Here is an 18438-nt window from a genome sequence, read left to right on the forward strand (position 1 = left end):
AAACTGTCTAAGACAGCTGACGACCTCTAAATTTCTATTTCTAGACTGAATCTTCTCCCTGAGTTCTAGACTCATATCCAACTACACTTGTTAATATTAGAAACTCAGGAGTACTTGCTTCCCTCATCACCAGTCATTCCTCCCACCTCCTCCCCGCCCAATTTCCGCATCTCTGTGAATAACAACACCAATTAAATTGTTCAACCCTTCCTCTCCTACATCATACCCATCAGCAATTCCTCCTGGTTATGTCATCAAATTCTCTCTCCTATTGTCCAGTTCTCGGCATCTTCATTGACACCATCCCGTCCCAAACCATCGTTTATCCTTGTACCAAACAGGACAAACAAGTCTAAAGAGAACTGCTACCTCCTTTCAAAAGGAGGTTTCTTCCAGCAAAACTGGAAGAACTCATCACGTGTTCCGAGTTGGTGAGTGCAAAGCTGCAACAGAGGCACTTTGGCACCCAGTGATCAGCTGCTGTTATGGTCATCTACGCCCTGAGGATTCCAGAAACACCCAGCAACTATTTCCTTCAGAAGGACAAACCTTGCCTCAAAACAAACAAAACAAAAAACCCGCTAGGTTGAGAAACCAAATCGAGCAGGGAAATAACACTAGGAGTAAGGAGAAGAGAGGTTCAAACAGGGAGCAGGGAAAGGTCCCAGAGGAAGCAAAACCCAGAAACAACTGTAACAGCAAAATATAACATCAAAGGTTCTTACCTTGGCAGGCAAGACCTGTAGGCCAATGGGAAATAGAGCAGACTTTTCTGAAGTAGGCTTAGCCCTGAGAGGCAGAGACATAACCATGTTTGGTTATTTCTTGACCCTTCACGGTAACAAAGAGGGAGCCCTGAGCTGTGAAGCTGGGAAAGGTACCCTAGGCCATTCCCTTGTCCTCAGAAATGTCCTTCCAGCAGTCAGGGTTAACACATTTCATTTAAATTTTGGAAAAGAGGAAGAGAATGTGATCTCGCCACAGGTAAGGTATTACAAGAAAAAAATGAACTGTAAACTATTTTGACAGGAAGATACCAGAAAAATGCAGACACAAAACAGATGAAAACTCTGACCTAACACTTCAGAAAGGGCTGAAATAAGACAATGATGAAAGCTTTGAGAAAAGCGCATCAACCAGAAAAATAGCTCTGGAATAAAATGGCCGGACAACTATGCAACTGAAAAAGAAACATAATTATTAATTTCAGGGACAATAAAATGTAATGCAGTAAAAAAAAAAAAAAAGGTAATTCTATTTTTTGGTCAGAAATATTCATGGAGCTCAGCTAGACATGGTTACGAAACAATGATCCCAACAGACACAGGAAAAAATTAGCAAAAGAAAAAAAGCCTTTCAGAAATAAAAAGAATACAAGAGAGTATAGACAACAGAGAAAAACGAAATAAAGGGTAAAAGGGAGAATAATGAAGATAATGCAAAAAAAATAAGGAAAATAATACAAAAGACTGGCAAGAAGGTGATAAAGGTAAAAAGTAAGCAAAGGAAACTCAAATATACTTGGAGAATCTAAAGAAGAAAACATGCAGTGAAGTAGAACAAACATTTAAAACTGTGTTTATTGAGGTATAATTTGTGTTTATTAATGTATATACATTTGCATGCAGGTGTGCATGCAAAATGTTGTGGACTTGTTTAGGCAACGCGTAGAGTGTTCTGGACTCTCAGACCCTGAGCGATAACTCCCAAGATAGTTTTGAACTTTCAGATCTAACAAACTTGATTTTGAACTCCAGTTGGACACTTACAAGCTATGTATGGTACATTCTTTGTTGGGGCAAATGGCAGCAATAATTCTCCCTCCCTGTACCACCCCTGAGGTGGTCCCTTCCCATACTGCTGGACTTGGCCATGGGACTTGGTTTGGCCAATGGGAGAATAGCAAGCTAGATTTGGAAAGTGCCCCCGTTTGCCCTCATGCTACTTTTAGAACTCAGCGACCTTGTACAAGCCCTGCTGAATCATGCGAGACTCGTGGCCATGTCTCCATCACCCAGCTGACCTTGAACTAACTCTTCCTCTTCCCACATACCAGGCACCTTGGCCTTCCAACCCCCACGGAGCCAGGCCAGCTCACAAAATTGTAAGAAATAAATGCTTGCTGTTTTAAATCATAAGTTGTTGGGTGGTTTGTGATGCAGCAAAAGCTAACTTATATACTACATGATTTTAGGTGAGTTTCTTTTTTTTTTTTAATTTTTATTGTTATGTTAATCACCATACATTGCATCATTAGTTTTGGATGTAGTGTTCCACGATTCATTGTTTGTGCATAACACCCAGTGCTCCATGCAGAACATGCCCTCTTTAATACCCATCACCAAGCTAACCCATCCCCCCACCCGCCTCCCTTCTAGAACCCTCAGTTTGTTTTTCAGAGTCCATCGTCTCTCATGGTTGGTGTCCCCCTCCAATATCTCCCCCTTCATTTTTCCCATCCTGCTATCTTCTTCTTCTTTTTTTTTCTTAACATATATTGCATTATTTGCTTCAGAGGTACAGATCTGTGATTCAACAGTCTTGCACAATTCACAGCACTCGCCAAAGCACATACCCTCCCCAATGTCTATCACCCAGCCACCCCATCCCTCCCACCCCCCCACCACTCCAGCAACCCTCAGTTTGTTTCCTGAGATTAAGAATTCCTCATATCAGTGAAGTCATATGAGACATGTCTTTCTCTGATTGACTTATTTCACTCAGCATAACACCCTCCAGTTCCATCCACGTCGTTGCAAATGGCAAGATCTCATTCCTTTTGATGGCTGCATAATATTCCATTGTGTATATATACCACATCTTCTTTATCCATTCATCTGTCGATGGACATCTTGGCTCTTTCCACAGTTTGGCTATTGTGGACATTGCTGCTATAAACATTGGGGTGCACGTACCCCTTCGGATCCTTACATTTGTATCTTTGCGGTAAATACCCAGTAGTGCAATTGCTGGATCGTATGGTAGCTCTATTTTCAACTGTTTGAGGAAACTCCATACTGTTTTCCAGAGTGGTTGCACCAACTTGCATTCCCATTAGGTGAGTTTCTTAATCTGAAGATAAGGCAAGTACCCTTGCAGGGCTATTTTGAGGATTAAATAAGAGGATATATGCGAAATGCTTGGCACAACATAAATACTCAACATAATAAAAACAACCTCCCCAGGCTGGAACGGGGACAGCCCTCAGGCTGGGGCACACTGCTTTAGTACTTTGTAAGCAGTCCTCATACCTAGAATGCCAGAGGAAAGCATGCGAAAGAACTGGAAGGATGGGGCAGCAGGGGCCATGATATGTGGGTGCATGACTCAGGTCACAACACCAATCATGGAGGAGAGGGGCTGCACTCTAGGCTTTTTCCTGCCACCCACCCCCATGCTATCTGCCCTGGAAACGACAGATGCAAGGGCACTCAGCATCTCAGCTGGCTCCTCTAGGAGCAAAAAGTATGGACCTCCATGGACAGGAAATAAACCAAAGAGAAGGACAACCCTCATAGGCAGTATGGGTATCCAAATGTGTCTTAGATTGCCTGGAGACCAGAGCCCCTAATAACAGTAGATGCTGACTGGGCCCATTTGACGTTGTTGCACATCTTATCCCCAGAGCTACCATAGAGGCAACTGCCATTGCTCCCACCATTTTACATGGAAGAAAGCTGAGACTCTGAGAATCACTCAAAGTAATTTGTCCAGGGTTACACTGGAGCCCAGCCCTGTCTCCTTCCAGGTTTGAGGTTTGAACCGTAGCCCTTTAGGGAGCTGGGATAGAATCCAGGAGGAGGTGTGGTGGGGGGTGGGTACCTGGCAGATGGGTACTGGCTGGACTTCACAGGATCTAGGGGCTTCCTGGAGGGGCCAAGAGTGAGGAAACAGGTTTGCTATAGACCGTGAATGGAAGGAGGGAGTCACCTCAGCGTGTATGAGAGAATATGCAGAGAACGTGAGGGCACAGAAGGCCCTGGAGGGCCTAGAACAGTGAGGTCATAGTCTTGGTCTGGCAGGAAAGGGGTGATGGGCTGTTTCTAGGCAAAAAAAGAGGACGTTGGACTGGGTGGTCTCAAAGGTCCCCCTCCAAATGGGGAGAATGGAGCCAAGCACCAAGAAATTTCACCCTTTATCATTAGCTGTCCATCAAAAGATGCCACAAAGTGAATAAAAATGGAAGGCAAAGAGTGGGAGATCTCACACCTGAAGAACCAGCAAAGGGCTCATGGGCAGAATACAGGGAAAATGCAAACAAGGCAGTAGGAAAATGTCCAAGAGACCTCCACCAGAACTTCACAAGAGAGAAAAATCCAAAAAGCCAGTAAATATTAGGAAAGGTACTCGGTCTCCTTGGAAACCAGGAAATGCCTGTTTTTTTGGTTTGGTTTGGTTTGGTTTGTTTTTGGTTACTCTGAATTTTATTTTAACTATTACAATTAGATACAGAATTTAAGATCTGATAATTCCAAGCATTAGAAAGAATGGGAAGCAATCAGACACTTCTGGGGGAGGATTTCAACTGGTAGAACCTCTTTCAAAGAATATTTGGTGTTACTCTGTTTGGTAAAGCTGAATATGCAATGCCATGTTACACAGAAATTCTGCTCTTAGGCAAACAGCCTCTAGAGATGCAGACTTATGGATATCAGAAGATACATCTCTGAGGATTCATGACAGCAGTGTTTAAAATGGCCCTAGACTAGAAACATTTGTAAGCCCATGAATGGATAAATGATCTGTGATAATGTATTTTTTAATAGAATGGAATACCATACAACCATGAAAAAGAACACATTGTGGTGAAGTTCAGAAGTGAGTTGAACAAAAGAAGTGCATGCTGTATAATTCCACCTATGTAAAGTTCAAACAAAAAAAACAGGGGAGCCTGGGTGGTTCAGTCGGTTAAGCATCTGCCTTCGGCTCAGGTCATGATCCTGGGGTCCTGAGATGAGCCCTGCATCAGGCTCCTCGCTCAGTGGAGAGCCCACTTCTCCCTCCCCCTCTACCCTCCTTGCCCCCACCCCCCTCCCCACTCATGCTTGCTCTCTCTCTCTCTCAACTAAATAAAATCTTTTAAAAAATAAATAAAATAATAAAAAACTAAATTACCTTATTTTGAGATGTCAGAAGAACGAGATTACCACAGAAGTCAAGCTAACGCCCCACAGTTAAGATGTGAAGGGGAAGGAGCCAGACTTCTGCGGGTGTGTGGGCAGTGTTCTATTTATTGACCTGAATGCGGTTTGGTGGACGTTTCCTTTGTGATAAATCAGTGTGCTTTATATTTCTTTTTTTTTTTAAGATCTTATTTATTTATTTATTTGACAGATAGAAAGCGAGAGAGGGAACACAAGCAGGGGCAGAGGGAGAGGGAGAAGCAGGCTTCCCGCGGGGCAGGCAGCCCGACGCGGGACTCAATCCCAGGACCCTGGGACCATGACCTGAGCCGAAGGCAGGCACTCAACGACTGAGCCACCCAGGCGCCCCTGTGCTTTATATTTCTGCATGTGTGCTATACCCTACAATTTAAGAGTGGTGGATTTTATTTAAAATTTTTCTCATGATAAACTTCAAACAAGATACAGTAATGTTGATTAGGTTGAGAGACGGATCGCATTCCAAGGTGGTGAGATTGGGTGGCCTCGGTGTTCCTGAATCACCTTAAAAACTTGAGAGGATTTGTTTCTCCTGATAGCCTGGCTCTGTAGGATAATGAGGTCTAAAACCCAACAGCCCGGGACAAAGGAAGGGGCGTGGCTTGTTGCTTCCCAGCTCCCAGGGGCCTGGCTGAGAAGTCTGAGCAAGGAGGAAGCTGGGATTCTTCTCCTGGAGCTCCGAGTGAAATCCGCCTTCTACTAGGGCTCCTTACTTCCTCTTGAGATTCTAGCCCAGTGGCCTCTGCTCTCTGGGCCCACAGGACTTCTCCTTACACGGCATCAAAGACTTGTAAGCTTGAGGAAGTGAGGGTTCCATCTGTTTATGGAAATTTCTCTCAGTAAACTAGTACATTCCAGGTAAGAGGTGAACCAAACATGTTTGTCTGTTGCTCTGTTTGGTGGCATTTGCAGTGCTAGTTGGGAGGGAAGGTGGCTGGGCCCACAGGACTTCTCCTTACACGGCATCAAAGACTTGTAAGCTTGAGGAAGTGAGGGTTCCATCTGTTTATGGAAATTTCTCTCAGTAAACTAGTACATTCCAGGTAAGAGGTGAACCAAACATGTTTGTCTGTTGCTCTGTTTGGTGGCATTTGCAGTGCTAGTTGGGAGGGAAGGTGGCTGAGGTGTGAACCCGAGGAGGTGGCGGGGGGCACCTAGTGGGCCCGCACACGGAAGTGTCAGGAGAGGTCAGGGCCTCTCTTCATGTTCATGTTCATCAGTATGTATGAAGCATCGACTTTATGTCAAACACAGTTTGATAGGGCAAGGAACTTCTATTCCAGGGTCGGAGATAGACCAAATTTCCAAGTTAAATTGTATTTAGATGCTTGCTACTCAAAGTGTAGCCTGGGTACAAGCAGCGTCAGCATCAGCTGGGGGTTTGGTAGAAATGGAGAATCTCGGGCCCCATCCAGACCAATGATTCAGAATCAGCATTTTCACAATTATCTTGAAGCACTGTGTTAGGTCATAGAAAGTGCCTTCGAGAAAAAAAAAAAGGTAAGGAAGGGGCCTAGGCTGTCCCAGGGGTTGAGGGGTCAGTCGAAACTATGAGATGACATTCCACCTAGGACTAGAAAGGAGGAGGCTTCAGAAGGAGATGAAATAGATAAGAGCTTTGTAGGCTTCAGATGGAGAAGGACAAAGTCCGTGAGGTCAGGGTGTGCCTGCTCCCCTCCAGCCTGGAGAACAGTGTGGCCCGGAGACCACCCGTCCGTGTGGACGACCAGTAGTGTCTGGGCGTTCAGGCGCCAGGGGGATCCTTCCTTCTGTGTGAGGGCAGACATCTGATGGGTTTTGAGCGAGGGAGTGACTTTAGGCAGGATGACATCATAGTTAAAGGATGCTTCTGGCTGCCAGTTTGGAAATAAGACTCAGTAAGCAGGAGCTAGGAGACTAGTTAGCGGGCGACAGGCCTGATTCAGCAGAGATGTGGTCTGGCCCCGGGCAGGAGCCGTTTGAGTGGAGAGAAGTGATCCGATTCTGGATGTCCTTTGAGTGTAGAGCAGGCGGGACCCACGGACGGTGCTGCATGAACCCTGTGAGACCAGGAAGGGAGCAGTGAGTGTCTCCTGCGGTTCTGGTCTGAGCAATGGAAGCAAGAGCAGGAGTTGAAGGAGATGAAGAGCCTGCAGGAAGAGCAAGCTCCCCAGACTTCCCACAAACTCCCCGGGAGAAGCGTGGACTGGAATCTTATGGGTCTGGGGCAAGAGCTCGATGCAGAAGGAAATGCCTTAGGGAACTTCATTTCACCTGCACGTTAGTTTGCAAATTGTTTTCTACTGTGTAGTGTAGTCATGTTTACCTTAATAGACAGCACCCCAACTAAGAAAACAAAGCCAGAGGGGCAGAGACGAGGCAGAGAAGTAGGCAGGGCTGTGACAAGCTAGCAGACTGTGGAGAAAAGTAGCAGTTGAGGTAAGGACTCAGGAAGGGCCTGAGCAGAGGTTCCGTGGCCTGAGGGAGCGTGGCTGTTACAGAGAGGCTGGAAAAAATGGGGGACAGCAGTTGTGGCTGGTACTTGGAGACTGAGGAATAGGTCCGGGCCAGCCGCAGGTGGCCTGGGGGACTTACTAAGGACTATTTTAAAAACAATAGGAAACACAAGGGGTTTGGCTGGAGGAGGCATAATCAGACTGACTTAAAAAAAAAAAAAATGACTGAAAAAATATATAATTCCTCTGGCTGCATCCTGGAGCATGACTCAAGGGTGTGTCAAAGCGGACAAAGGCTGATTTGTAGCGCAAGTGAAAGAAGATGAGGCTCAGACAGGGGAGGAAGCTGCGAGGATGGAAGGCAGGGGTTAAATTTCCAGGGGTGTTTCGGAGGTAAAACAGGCCAGACTCGATGGATCTCACCATACAGACATCTTCCGCCAACACCTGAGACCTTTTCTAAGCAGGGCGCGTTTCACTCTGCTCAGCATGCCTTCCCCCTGCTCACGTGTCTTCTCATCCACCTCCCAGGACACAGCCAGGACCTCGCTCTCCCGACCAGCACTTGTCATGGCTCTTGTGCATTGGCTCTTGTCCGCTTCCCCAGGGCAGGGAACATGTCTGTTTAGTTCACATACGTGTCCAATACCACGCATAACACCTGGCTCAGAGTGAGTGCTCAACCCGGCATGTGTCACAGCTGGGCAGAGAACAATATCACACCTCACACCACAGGGGCCACTACACATGAGGAAACAGAGGCCCTGAGGGAATAAGACAGTGATGCAAGTCAACACATGAGGAAGCAGCCAGCCCGGCTCCAGATCCACGTCTGCCCACCGTGGTGACCTGCCCAAAGGCACTCGTACCGGAGGTGAAACCCGGCCCCGGCCCGGGCCGGCGGGGCGAGTCCTCCCAGGGGATAGGCACCCTAGCTCGCACTCTGGCACCTTCCTCTCTTAGGCTAGGCGCCCTGGGCTCTTAACCGCCAGCCTGGACTAACAAATCCTTCCATCTTGAGGAAGTGACTTGAGGCCTGTCTGGAAATTATTATTTCGCTAGGATCCAGAATCGATTGAAAAACCCTACCAAACATTGAACCTCTCTTCTGGAAAATTCAGTCTCATTTTAGGTTCAATTTAAGGAAGGTTTCCCTGCTGACCAATGACGTTTTAGGACCAGACCGGCCAGACCTTCCCAAGGATGAGGGTCCCGGCCCACAGCTCTCCCTCTGGGTGGGTCCCCCACAGCCATGAGTGGGCCCAGAACGCTAGGTGTATGTACAACACTGCTGCTTTGTTGGTCAGCTAAAAACTGGGAGAAACTGAATTTGTAGGGATTTGACTTTTTTTTTTTAAATCACAGTCCACACCTGTCACAGCAAGCAACCCTCTTAAAAATGAAGTAAACCCTTTGTGCACTGAAATAGAAAATGGGTCTAAATACATTGTTTGGGAAGAAAAGCTGAGTTGAGAACCAGAATGTACCATCTGATCTTACACCTGTTGGATGAGTTTAGATAAGAGTCTGCAGGAATACAGTAGTTATCTCTGGAAAGGGAAACCAGGGAAATTTTGATTTTACAGTGTATAATTGTCACTGTGATTTGTTTGTTTGTTTGTTTGTTTGTTTGTTTTGGGGTTTTTGTGAGTTTTTTTGTTTCGTTCTTGTTTTTTTACTTTTAGCACAAACAGGTATTTATTTTGATTAAATGGAAAGACAAAAACAATAAGGTAGAATGGACACAAGTTCTCCAAATAGACCACTGGTAGCCCATTAGATGCTGCCATATCATTCCAGCATCCCACTGAGGGCATTGATCACTAACAGCCACTCTCTGTACCCAGCACCATTCCAAGCCCTTCATTTGTAATCACTCTTTAAACCTCACAACACCCATAAGGTTGGTATCAATGTTGGAGTGGTTAAGTGAGAGGCTCTGGACCCTCTCTGCCTGGGTTCAAGTCTTGGCTCTTCCACTGCCTAGCCTCGTGACCTTACATTATTTGAACTCTCTGTAACTCCGGTTTCCTCATTTGTAAAAAAGGAATCATGATGGGTCCAGATTTTACCACAATTAATAGCATTTTCCTCTTCTTTAATGCCAGCTATGAAGTTAAGACATATACGTGTGTGTATGTGTGTGTGTGTGTGTGTGTGTGTACAAGCACATAGTGTGTGTGAGACAGAATGTTTGATGACCCCTATCATTTCTCAGTGCATAAGCCAGTTCTGTTTTTATAGAATTTATGAATGATTTTAGTTTAAATTAGTTGCTTGATTTTTTTTGTTTGTTTTCTTATAAGTAACTTGATTTTTTTCATCATACAAGTAATAGTATTTTGGAAAAAAAAAAGTCATAACATACAATTAAGTAAGAAAGACTAAAATTATCCATAATCCCCAAACCTAGGGATAAATTTTACACATTAACTATATATTTCTAATGCTCAAATTTACAGTGATTTAAAACTCACTTTCTTATTATATTTTATGATTCTCAGCCTGTCAAAAATGTACACTTTCAGTATCAATGGCTACACGTTTTTAGTATATGAACATACTATAATCTCCACTAGAAATTTGAGAGCCTGATCTTTTCAATGACAAAGAACACATCTGTAGCAAAATGATACATTTAACAGAAACTTTTCCCTCCGTCTTTCCTAGCAGAGATTCAACCGTAGTCAACATAATGGAAAATCCTAAGATTTATGACTCTTTTCAACATGAACTTGAGGATTATGTTAGAAAGCAGAAAGCCAGAGGATTACAACCAGAGGTTTGCTTTAGAAAGGTGACAGAAGACTCTGCGTACAGAGAAAGGGGCCACACCGCACCCAGACCTCTAATGCTGGAGCAGGGACCCTCCTTCAGGGGGATCCATACTTTCTCCAGTTCCCACACAAGGCAGAGAACAGCGGAAAACCAGTTAGCCCCGTGGCCCAAACGTCATCACTCCAGACAGAGACTGGAACCTCTGAGCCACTGTCAGAAAACACATGGCCATTTCTCCAAGAATCTGTGGCTTCCAAGCCCAGCTGTGCAAGGAAAGACCCCTGACCCCCATGCTGCACAACGCAGGAAAGATACCAGCCGCCTCTGGGAGGAGAGTCCCACCAGAGCCTATCAGGCCAGAGATCAAGGTCCAGGCCAGGGGAGAAGGTTCAGGGGGGAGGGAAGAGGTGGACAGGACAAGGAGGATCGGGGAGAGGGGAAGACAAAGCATCGCCAGGATGGAGATTCCCATAAAGAGAACAAGAAGAAGGCCAAGGTGCAGCCAGTCAGCGCAGAGAAACCCAAACACGGAAGGAAGTGTAACCAAGACACCTCAAAGGAGGGAGGAAGGTACCAGAGAGGGAAGCAGCAGCCTGGCAAAGAAAGCACGCAGGAGAGGGACTTGGGGGATGAAGCCATCCTCGGCAGTTGTTACTGATGGTGGGGATTTGGGACCCCCCAGTATTAAATGATTTGGATATGTTGGAAAGGTTGGATTAAGTGACACTGAAGCAATTCTGTGACCACCACTTGGAAGAAAATAAAATTTGATCCCCACCTCAGGTTTATATTCAAATATAAAACACAGATGGCTTAATGATGTCAGTGTAAAAACTAAAATATGAAACTCTTAGGAGAAAATATAGGAAGATTGTTTTTAGTTTTGGAGGGTGAGTGGCCTTCCTGAATCAGACACATTATTCAGGATCCCTGAAGATGAAAAAATAATAAATGTAATTGCAGAAACATTTAAAATCTGTATAACAGAACATCTTTTTGTAAACTTTTTTAGAACAAATTAAAAGATAAGTGTTGTATATATGCATAGAACACCTCCAGAGAGATACACTGAACTGTTGGCTCTGGGGGCAAAAACCAAGTGGGTGGGGGACAGAGGTGGCAGGTAGACTAACTTTTCAGTGTTCATTTCTTTCTATTTTGAATTTGGTAGTATCTAATACCTTTTTTTTTTTAAGACTTCTTAATTTTTAAGTAATCTCTACAACCAACTTGGGGCTTGAACTCACAGCCCTGAGATCGAGTTGCCCACTCCACCCACTGAGCCAGCCAGGTACCCCAAGATCATTACCTTTTAAATAAATATCTTTTTAAAAGATTGTATTTATTTATTTGACAGAGAGAGACACAGTGAGAGAAGGAACACAAGCAGGGGGAGTGGGAGAGGAAGAAGCAGGCTTCCCACTGAGCAGGGAGCCCGATGCAGGGCTTGATCTCAGGACCCTGGGATCATGAATTTAGCTGAAGGCAGACGCCTAACGACTGAGCCACCCAGGTGCCCCTAAGCAAATATTTTTTTACAGGCAAGCAACACACTGGGAAGACACCTTTGCAACACTCTATATTAATATCTCTTGTGTCAGTTATCAAATTATTGCTTATCTCCAAACAGCTGCTTTGGCCCTCTGTGAAACTGGACCCTGGAAACTGGTCTCTTTTGCCAGCTAGCTTGATATTATTCTTAGCCAATAGAGGGCGCTGGAGGGACATTGTAAACTGGGAGCAGGAGGGACTTTTCCTGAGGTTGCTGGTTTCCTGCAGCAGCAAGCCCTTGCCTTTTTGTGTGTGATGTAGCTGCAGTCCATGCCCTGTGACAAATTTTTCGTCCCTGGCAGGCTGTGATCTGTGTGTTCCATATTCTCTCTGCAGCGGTCCAAACCTCAGTCATGTGGGGAGCCCCTCTTCCAAGTTTCTCTCTTCCATGTTCACCTCCCTCAAGGGGTCAAGGGTAGGCAAACTGCAGCCTGCAATCCAAATCCAGCCCCCTGCGTGTTTTTGTACTGCCCCCCATCTAAGAATAGTTCTTACATTTGAACCCCAACTAAGCAAAAGGTTATCCCAACAAAATGGATCCCATTCTTCTCATTAAAGAACTTTATTCCAAAGCTTATACTCACTTACTATTATATTTTTATTTATTATTTTTTAAAGATTTTATTTATTTACTTATTTGAGAGAGAGTGTGTGAATGCAAGTGGAAATTGGGGGAGGCACTGAAGAGAGGGAGAGAATCTTAAGCGGACTCCACCCCGACCCCAGAACTGCACTCAGGGCTCCATCTCACAACCCTGAGATCATGACCTGAGCCGAAACCAAGAGTCAGGCGCTTAACTGACTGAGTCACCCAGACACCCCTACTATTATATTTTTAATTTTATCAATACAAAGGTGGAGATTTGTATTCTGTATTGTTATACATAAATATTCCACAGAGCCTAAAATATTTACTACCTGGCCCTTTACAGAAAAAGTTTGCCAGTCCCCTGCCTCAGAGTCTACTTGTACCACTTTGGTAGTTAACAACATTAGTTTAAATTTTTTTATATTTAATTTTCTCTGTTTAAATTACTAGAATGGTTTGCGTTCTGATTGAGCCCCAACTGATATAGCCCTAATAGACAAATAGCATTTACCAATTAATAAGAAAATATAAACAACTCAACAGAAAAATAGGCATTTACCTATACATTTAGTTAACAAATACTAAATTCCAGTTGTTGTTCCAGGTACTGAGATAAAACAGAATGAAATACAAATGAGATACAAAGATGGAAAGAAGAAAGGAAGGCTTTGTTGATGTATAAAAGGGAGCTCATTTCTGTGCTTGGGTCATGCTGAGCAGATAACTCACCTGGATGTAGGCCTGGAAGGACTTTGAGAATCTTAGAGGTTGTGGGAGTATTCATTGTTTGCTGATTGGTACCATCCCACAGTTGTTGAACATCTGGTGTCCCCAATCCCCACCTACAAAATGCCGGTAGCTCCTTCTCCCCACCTAAATGTTGGGACAATCAACATAGGCCCCCATAAATTTACAAAATGTGCCCCCTCCCAGAGTTTCCTACTCACTCTGACAAAGGTTCCTGGAAGTTCAACTGACAGTTTAAAATCAGATCCCTGATTTCCTTTGTCCCTGATGACAACCCAGTTATGCAGGCAAGGCTGGTATCTTAACCCCATTTATCAGATGAGGAAATCAAGGCCTGGGGGCTGGAAGAACCAAGAAAGTATTCTAATCAAGATTCTCTGAGACCTGACCCACGGTTCTTTCCACCCACCTTTGTTTCCAAATGTTACTTTAAGCAATGCACAGACCATGAAATGACACAAGGAGTTTACTCCGTTCTCTTTCCCTCCACGTGCTCTGCAAGGAGAAAGTCTCCATTCAATGCAAGGAGTGAGATCCCCCCCCTCTAGGAATGCAAGGTTGGTTCAACATAAGAAAATCAATAGATCTACCACATTAATAGAACAAAGGGAAAAAAGCCTCAATCGAAGCAGAAAAAGCATTTAATGAAATCCAATACCCTTTCATGGTAAAAAATACTCAGAAAACTAACAATAGATGGTACTTCCTCAACATGATAAAATACACTTAGTAAAAACCATAGCTAACATCATATTCAATGATAGAAGACTGAAAACTTCTCTAAGATCAGCAATGAGATACAGATACCTACTCTCATCACTCCTATTCAGTATTATATTGCTAATTTTGCCAGAGCAATTAGAGAAGAAAAAGAATTAAAGGCATCCAAATTGGAAAGAAAAAACTATCTCTACTCTCAGATGGCATGATCCTATATATAGAAAAATCTCAGTCTACAAAAAAACTGCTAGAGCTAATAAAATCAGCAAAGTTGCAGGGTACAAAAGCAATACACAAAAATCAGTTGTTTCTATACCCCAGCAATGAACAATCTAAAAAGGAAAATTTTTAAACATTTCATTTAGAATAGAATTCCCCCCAAAATACCAAAGAATAAATTTAACCAAGAAGGTCAAAGATTGTACATTGAAAACTAAAAAATATTCCTGAAGGAAATTAAGGAAGATTCAAATAAATGGAAAGACATCCTGTGTTCATGGATTATAAAACTTAATACTGTTAAGATGGCAATACTATCCAGAGCAATCTACAAATTAAATGCAATCCCATCAAAATTCCAATAGGCTTTTTTGCAGAAATGGAAAAGATGATCTTCCAATTCATACTGAAAATATAAGGGGCCCTAGATACTAAAACATTTTTTTAAAGATTTTATTTATTTATTTGAGAGAGAGCACGTGAGAGAAAGAGAGAGAGAGATCAGAGCAGGGTGGAGGAGCAGAGGGAGAAGCAGACTCCCCGCTGAGCAGGGAGCCCAATGCAGGACTCAATCCTAGGATTCCGGGATCATGACCTGAGCTGAAGGCAGGCACTTAACCGACTGAGCCACCCAGCCGCCCATAAAATAACTTTTAAAAGCCACCCAGGCGCCCATAAAATAACATTTAAAAAGAAGAACAAAGTTGAACAACTCACACTTGCCAATTTCTTTTCACACTTCCTGATTTTAAAACTTATTACAAAGCTACATGTAGTAGTAAGGGGAGATAGAATCAATAGGAGATATCTATCTATCTATATATCTCAATAGGATATATACAATATATACATATATATTGTATGATTTATTATAAGGTATTAGCTTATGCAATATTGGAGGCTGAGAAGTCCCATGAAATACTGTCTGCAAGCTGGATACCCAGGAGAGCAAATCTTATTGTTTGACGGCCTAAGAGCCTGAGGGCCAGTGATGTAAATTCCAGTCCAACTGCAAAGGCCTGAGAACCAGGAGTGTGAAGGGCAAGAGAAGAGGGATGTCCCAGCTCAGGCAGACAGGCAGAGGGAGGGCAAATCTAACTTTCCTCCACCTTTTTGTTTTATTCAGGCCCTTGGTGAATTAGAGGCTACTCATCCATATTGGGAAAGGCCATCTACTTTACTCAGTACACCAATTCAAATGCTAATCTCTTCCAGAAACAACCTCACGGACTCACCCAGAAATAAAGTTTAATCAGATATCTGGGCATTTGTGGCCTAGCCAAGTTGACATAAAATTAACCATCCCATTACAGCAATCAAAACAGTGTGCTGCTGGCATAAGGACAGACATATAGATCAATGGAATAGACTTGAGAATCTAGAAATAAGCCCATACATTTATGGTCAATTGACCTTCAACAAGGGTGCAAAGACTTCAGTGGGGAAAGAAGAGTCTCTTCAATAAATGATGCCAAGACAACTTACAGAAGAATGAAGTTGGATTCCTACCTCACACCATAAGCAAAAACAAACTAAAAATGGATTAGCAACTGAAATATAAAAGCTAAAATTATAAAACTCTTAGGAGAAAACATCAAAGTAAATATTATAACCTTGGATTTATCAATGGATTCTGAGATATGACACCAAAAGCATGAACAACAAAAGAAAAATACATAAATTGAACTCAAAATTAAAAAGTTTTGTGCGTTAAAAGACATTAAAAGTGAAAAGACAACCAACAGTACAAGAGAAAATATTTGCAAATCATATATCAGAGAAGGGTCTAGTATCCAAAATATATAAAGAGTTCTTATAACTCAATAACAAAAAGGCAACCCAATTTTTAAAATGAGTAAAGAATTTGAATAGACATACAAAGAAGAGATACAAATGGCCAATAAGCACATGAAAAGAGGTCTAATATTAATCATTTGGGAAATGCAAATTAAAAACACAGTGAGATATCCCATCACAGCCATTAAGATGAGTATATTTAAAAAAAAAAAGTAACACGTGTTGGTGAGGACGTGGGAGCCCTCATACATTATTGGTAAGAATGTAAAATGGTGCAACTCCATGGAAAACAGATGGACAGTTCCTCAAAAAGTTAAACATAGAAATACCATACAACTGAGCAATTACACCCCTACATATATACCCAAAAGAACTGAAACCAAGTACTCAAATACGTATTTGTACAAGAATGTTTATAGCAGCCTTATTCACAATAGCCAAAAGTAAAAATAACCCAAATGTCCATTAATAGATGAATCTATAAACAAATTGTCTTATATACATACAACAGAATATTACTTAGTTATAAAAAGGAATGAAGTACTGATACATGCTAAAGCATGGATGAACCTCAAAAATGTCATGCTAAGTGAAGGAAGCCAGACACAAAAGGCCACATATTGTATGATTCCATTTATATGAGATGTCCAAATAGGCAAATCCACAGAGACCAGGTGAAGATTTGGGGAGGGGGGAAATAGGAGGTGACTACATAATGGGTACAGGGATTTCTTTTGGGGAGAGTAAATTGTTTTGAAGCTAGATAGAAGTAGGTGGTGGTTGCATGACAATGTGAATGTACTAAATATCACTGGATTATACACTTTAAAATGGTTAATTTTATGTTATGTGAATTTCACTCCAATTAAGAAAAAAAAAAAAAGCTCACACTAGTGTGGGTCTCCCCAGGGCTGTCTGCCCTGTGTATGCTCAGCCTCACAGTTGCTCATGGGAACAAGGAAAATATTGAGGGAGACTCTAGCCTCTGACTGGGCTGTAGGAGCAGCCCTTCCTCCCTTAGAAGTGTGTGCCCTTGAGGTCAAGGCCTGGGTCTTTTTTTTTTTTTTTAGTTAGTTTCAGAGGTAGAATTTAGTGATTCATCAGTTGCATATAACACCCAGGGCTCATCATATCATGTGCCCTCCTTAATGCCCATCCCCCAGTTACCCCATCCCCCACCCCCCTCCCTTCCAGCAACCCTCAGGTTGTTTCCTGGAGTTCAGCATCTCTTACTTACGGTTTGCCTCCCTCTCAATTTTCATCTTATCTTATTTTTCCTTCCCTTCCCCTATGGTCATCTGTTTTGTTTCTTAAATTCCACATATGAGTGAAATCATATGGTATTTGTCTTTCTCTGACTTATTTCGCTTAGCATAATACCCTCTAGTTCCATCCACATGACTGCAAATGGCAAGATTTCATATATATAGATATATAGAGATGTATATATGAAATGTGGTATATATAGATATATATCTATATATACCACCTCTTCTTTATCCATTCATCTGTTGATGGACATCTAGGCTCTTTCCATAGTTTGGCTATTGTGGACATTGCTGCTATAAACATTGGGGTGCAGGTGCCCCTTTAAATCAATATGTTTGCATCCTTTGGATAAATACCCAGTAGTGCAATTGCTGGGTCGTATGGTAGCTCTATTTTCAACTGTTTGAGGAACCTCCATACCGTTTTCCAGAGTGGCTGCACCAGCTTGCATTCCCACCAACAGTGTACGACGGTTCCCCTTTCTCCGCATCCCCCCCAACATCTGTCATTTCCTGACTTGTTAATTTTAGCCATTCTGACCGGTCGGTGTGAGGTGGTATCTCATTGAAGTTTTGATTTGGATTTCCCTAATGCCCAGCGATGTGGAGCATTTTTTTCATGTGTCTGTCGGCCATTTGGATGTCTTCTTTGCAGAAGTGTCTGCTCACCTCTTCTGAGGGCAAGTTTTGGGTCTTGGTCACTTAAGGCCCCGCGGAGCGGGAGGGCCGCTCCAAAAGAAAAGAAGTTAAAAAAAAAAGGCAGGAGGAAGAGGAGGAAGGAAGAAGGAAGAGACAAGAGTGACCAGAATTAGGGCCCAGCTCCACCCTGCATGTCTGTGGGACTTTGAGTATCCTGACTTCTCTGACCCTCAGTCGCCTCAGCCCTCACGGGGAGTCATGACCCTCCCAGGGCAGGGGGCGATCACACGCGTGCAATTGCTTGGCCCAGGACAGCGGTGTCACCTCTTCACCGGAATCAGGGGGTCCTAGCGGGCTCTTTGGAAACGCACTCAAGACCTTTGAAATGCCGGGAGGCTGAGGGCGGAGACCTTGCCAAGCTCACACCGGACTCCCCCCGCCTCCCCCGCCAGGTCCCGTCCTTCCCGTCCCTCCCCCCACAACCCACCCCAGCTGCCCCGCCCCGCCCCGCCCCCCACCCGCCGCCAGCCTGG

The 18438-nt window shown here is 43.5% G+C and overlaps 1 protein-coding gene across 1 annotated transcript; it reads left to right on the top strand.

Annotated features, from left to right (window-relative positions):
- The first annotated feature begins 10292 nt into the window (after positions 1–10292).
- On the top strand, positions 10293–11033 carry LOC113938406 (zinc finger matrin-type protein 1-like). Its single transcript, XM_027623840.1, has one exon. It carries the CDS (start codon positions 10293–10295, stop codon positions 11031–11033), a length of 741 nt encoding a protein of 246 aa, XP_027479641.1.
- Positions 11034–18438: the final 7405 nt, after the last annotated feature.

The sequence above is a fragment of the Zalophus californianus genome, chromosome 8, assembly GCF_009762305.2.
Source record: "Zalophus californianus isolate mZalCal1 chromosome 8, mZalCal1.pri.v2, whole genome shotgun sequence".
Lineage (NCBI taxonomy): Eukaryota > Metazoa > Chordata > Mammalia > Carnivora > Otariidae > Zalophus > Zalophus californianus.

What these genes read in the sequence shown, in the direction of transcription:
- LOC113938406 (XM_027623840.1), top strand. Translation starts at nt 10,293, where the DNA reads ATGGAAAATCCTAAGATTTATGACTCTTTTCAACATGAACTTGAGGAT.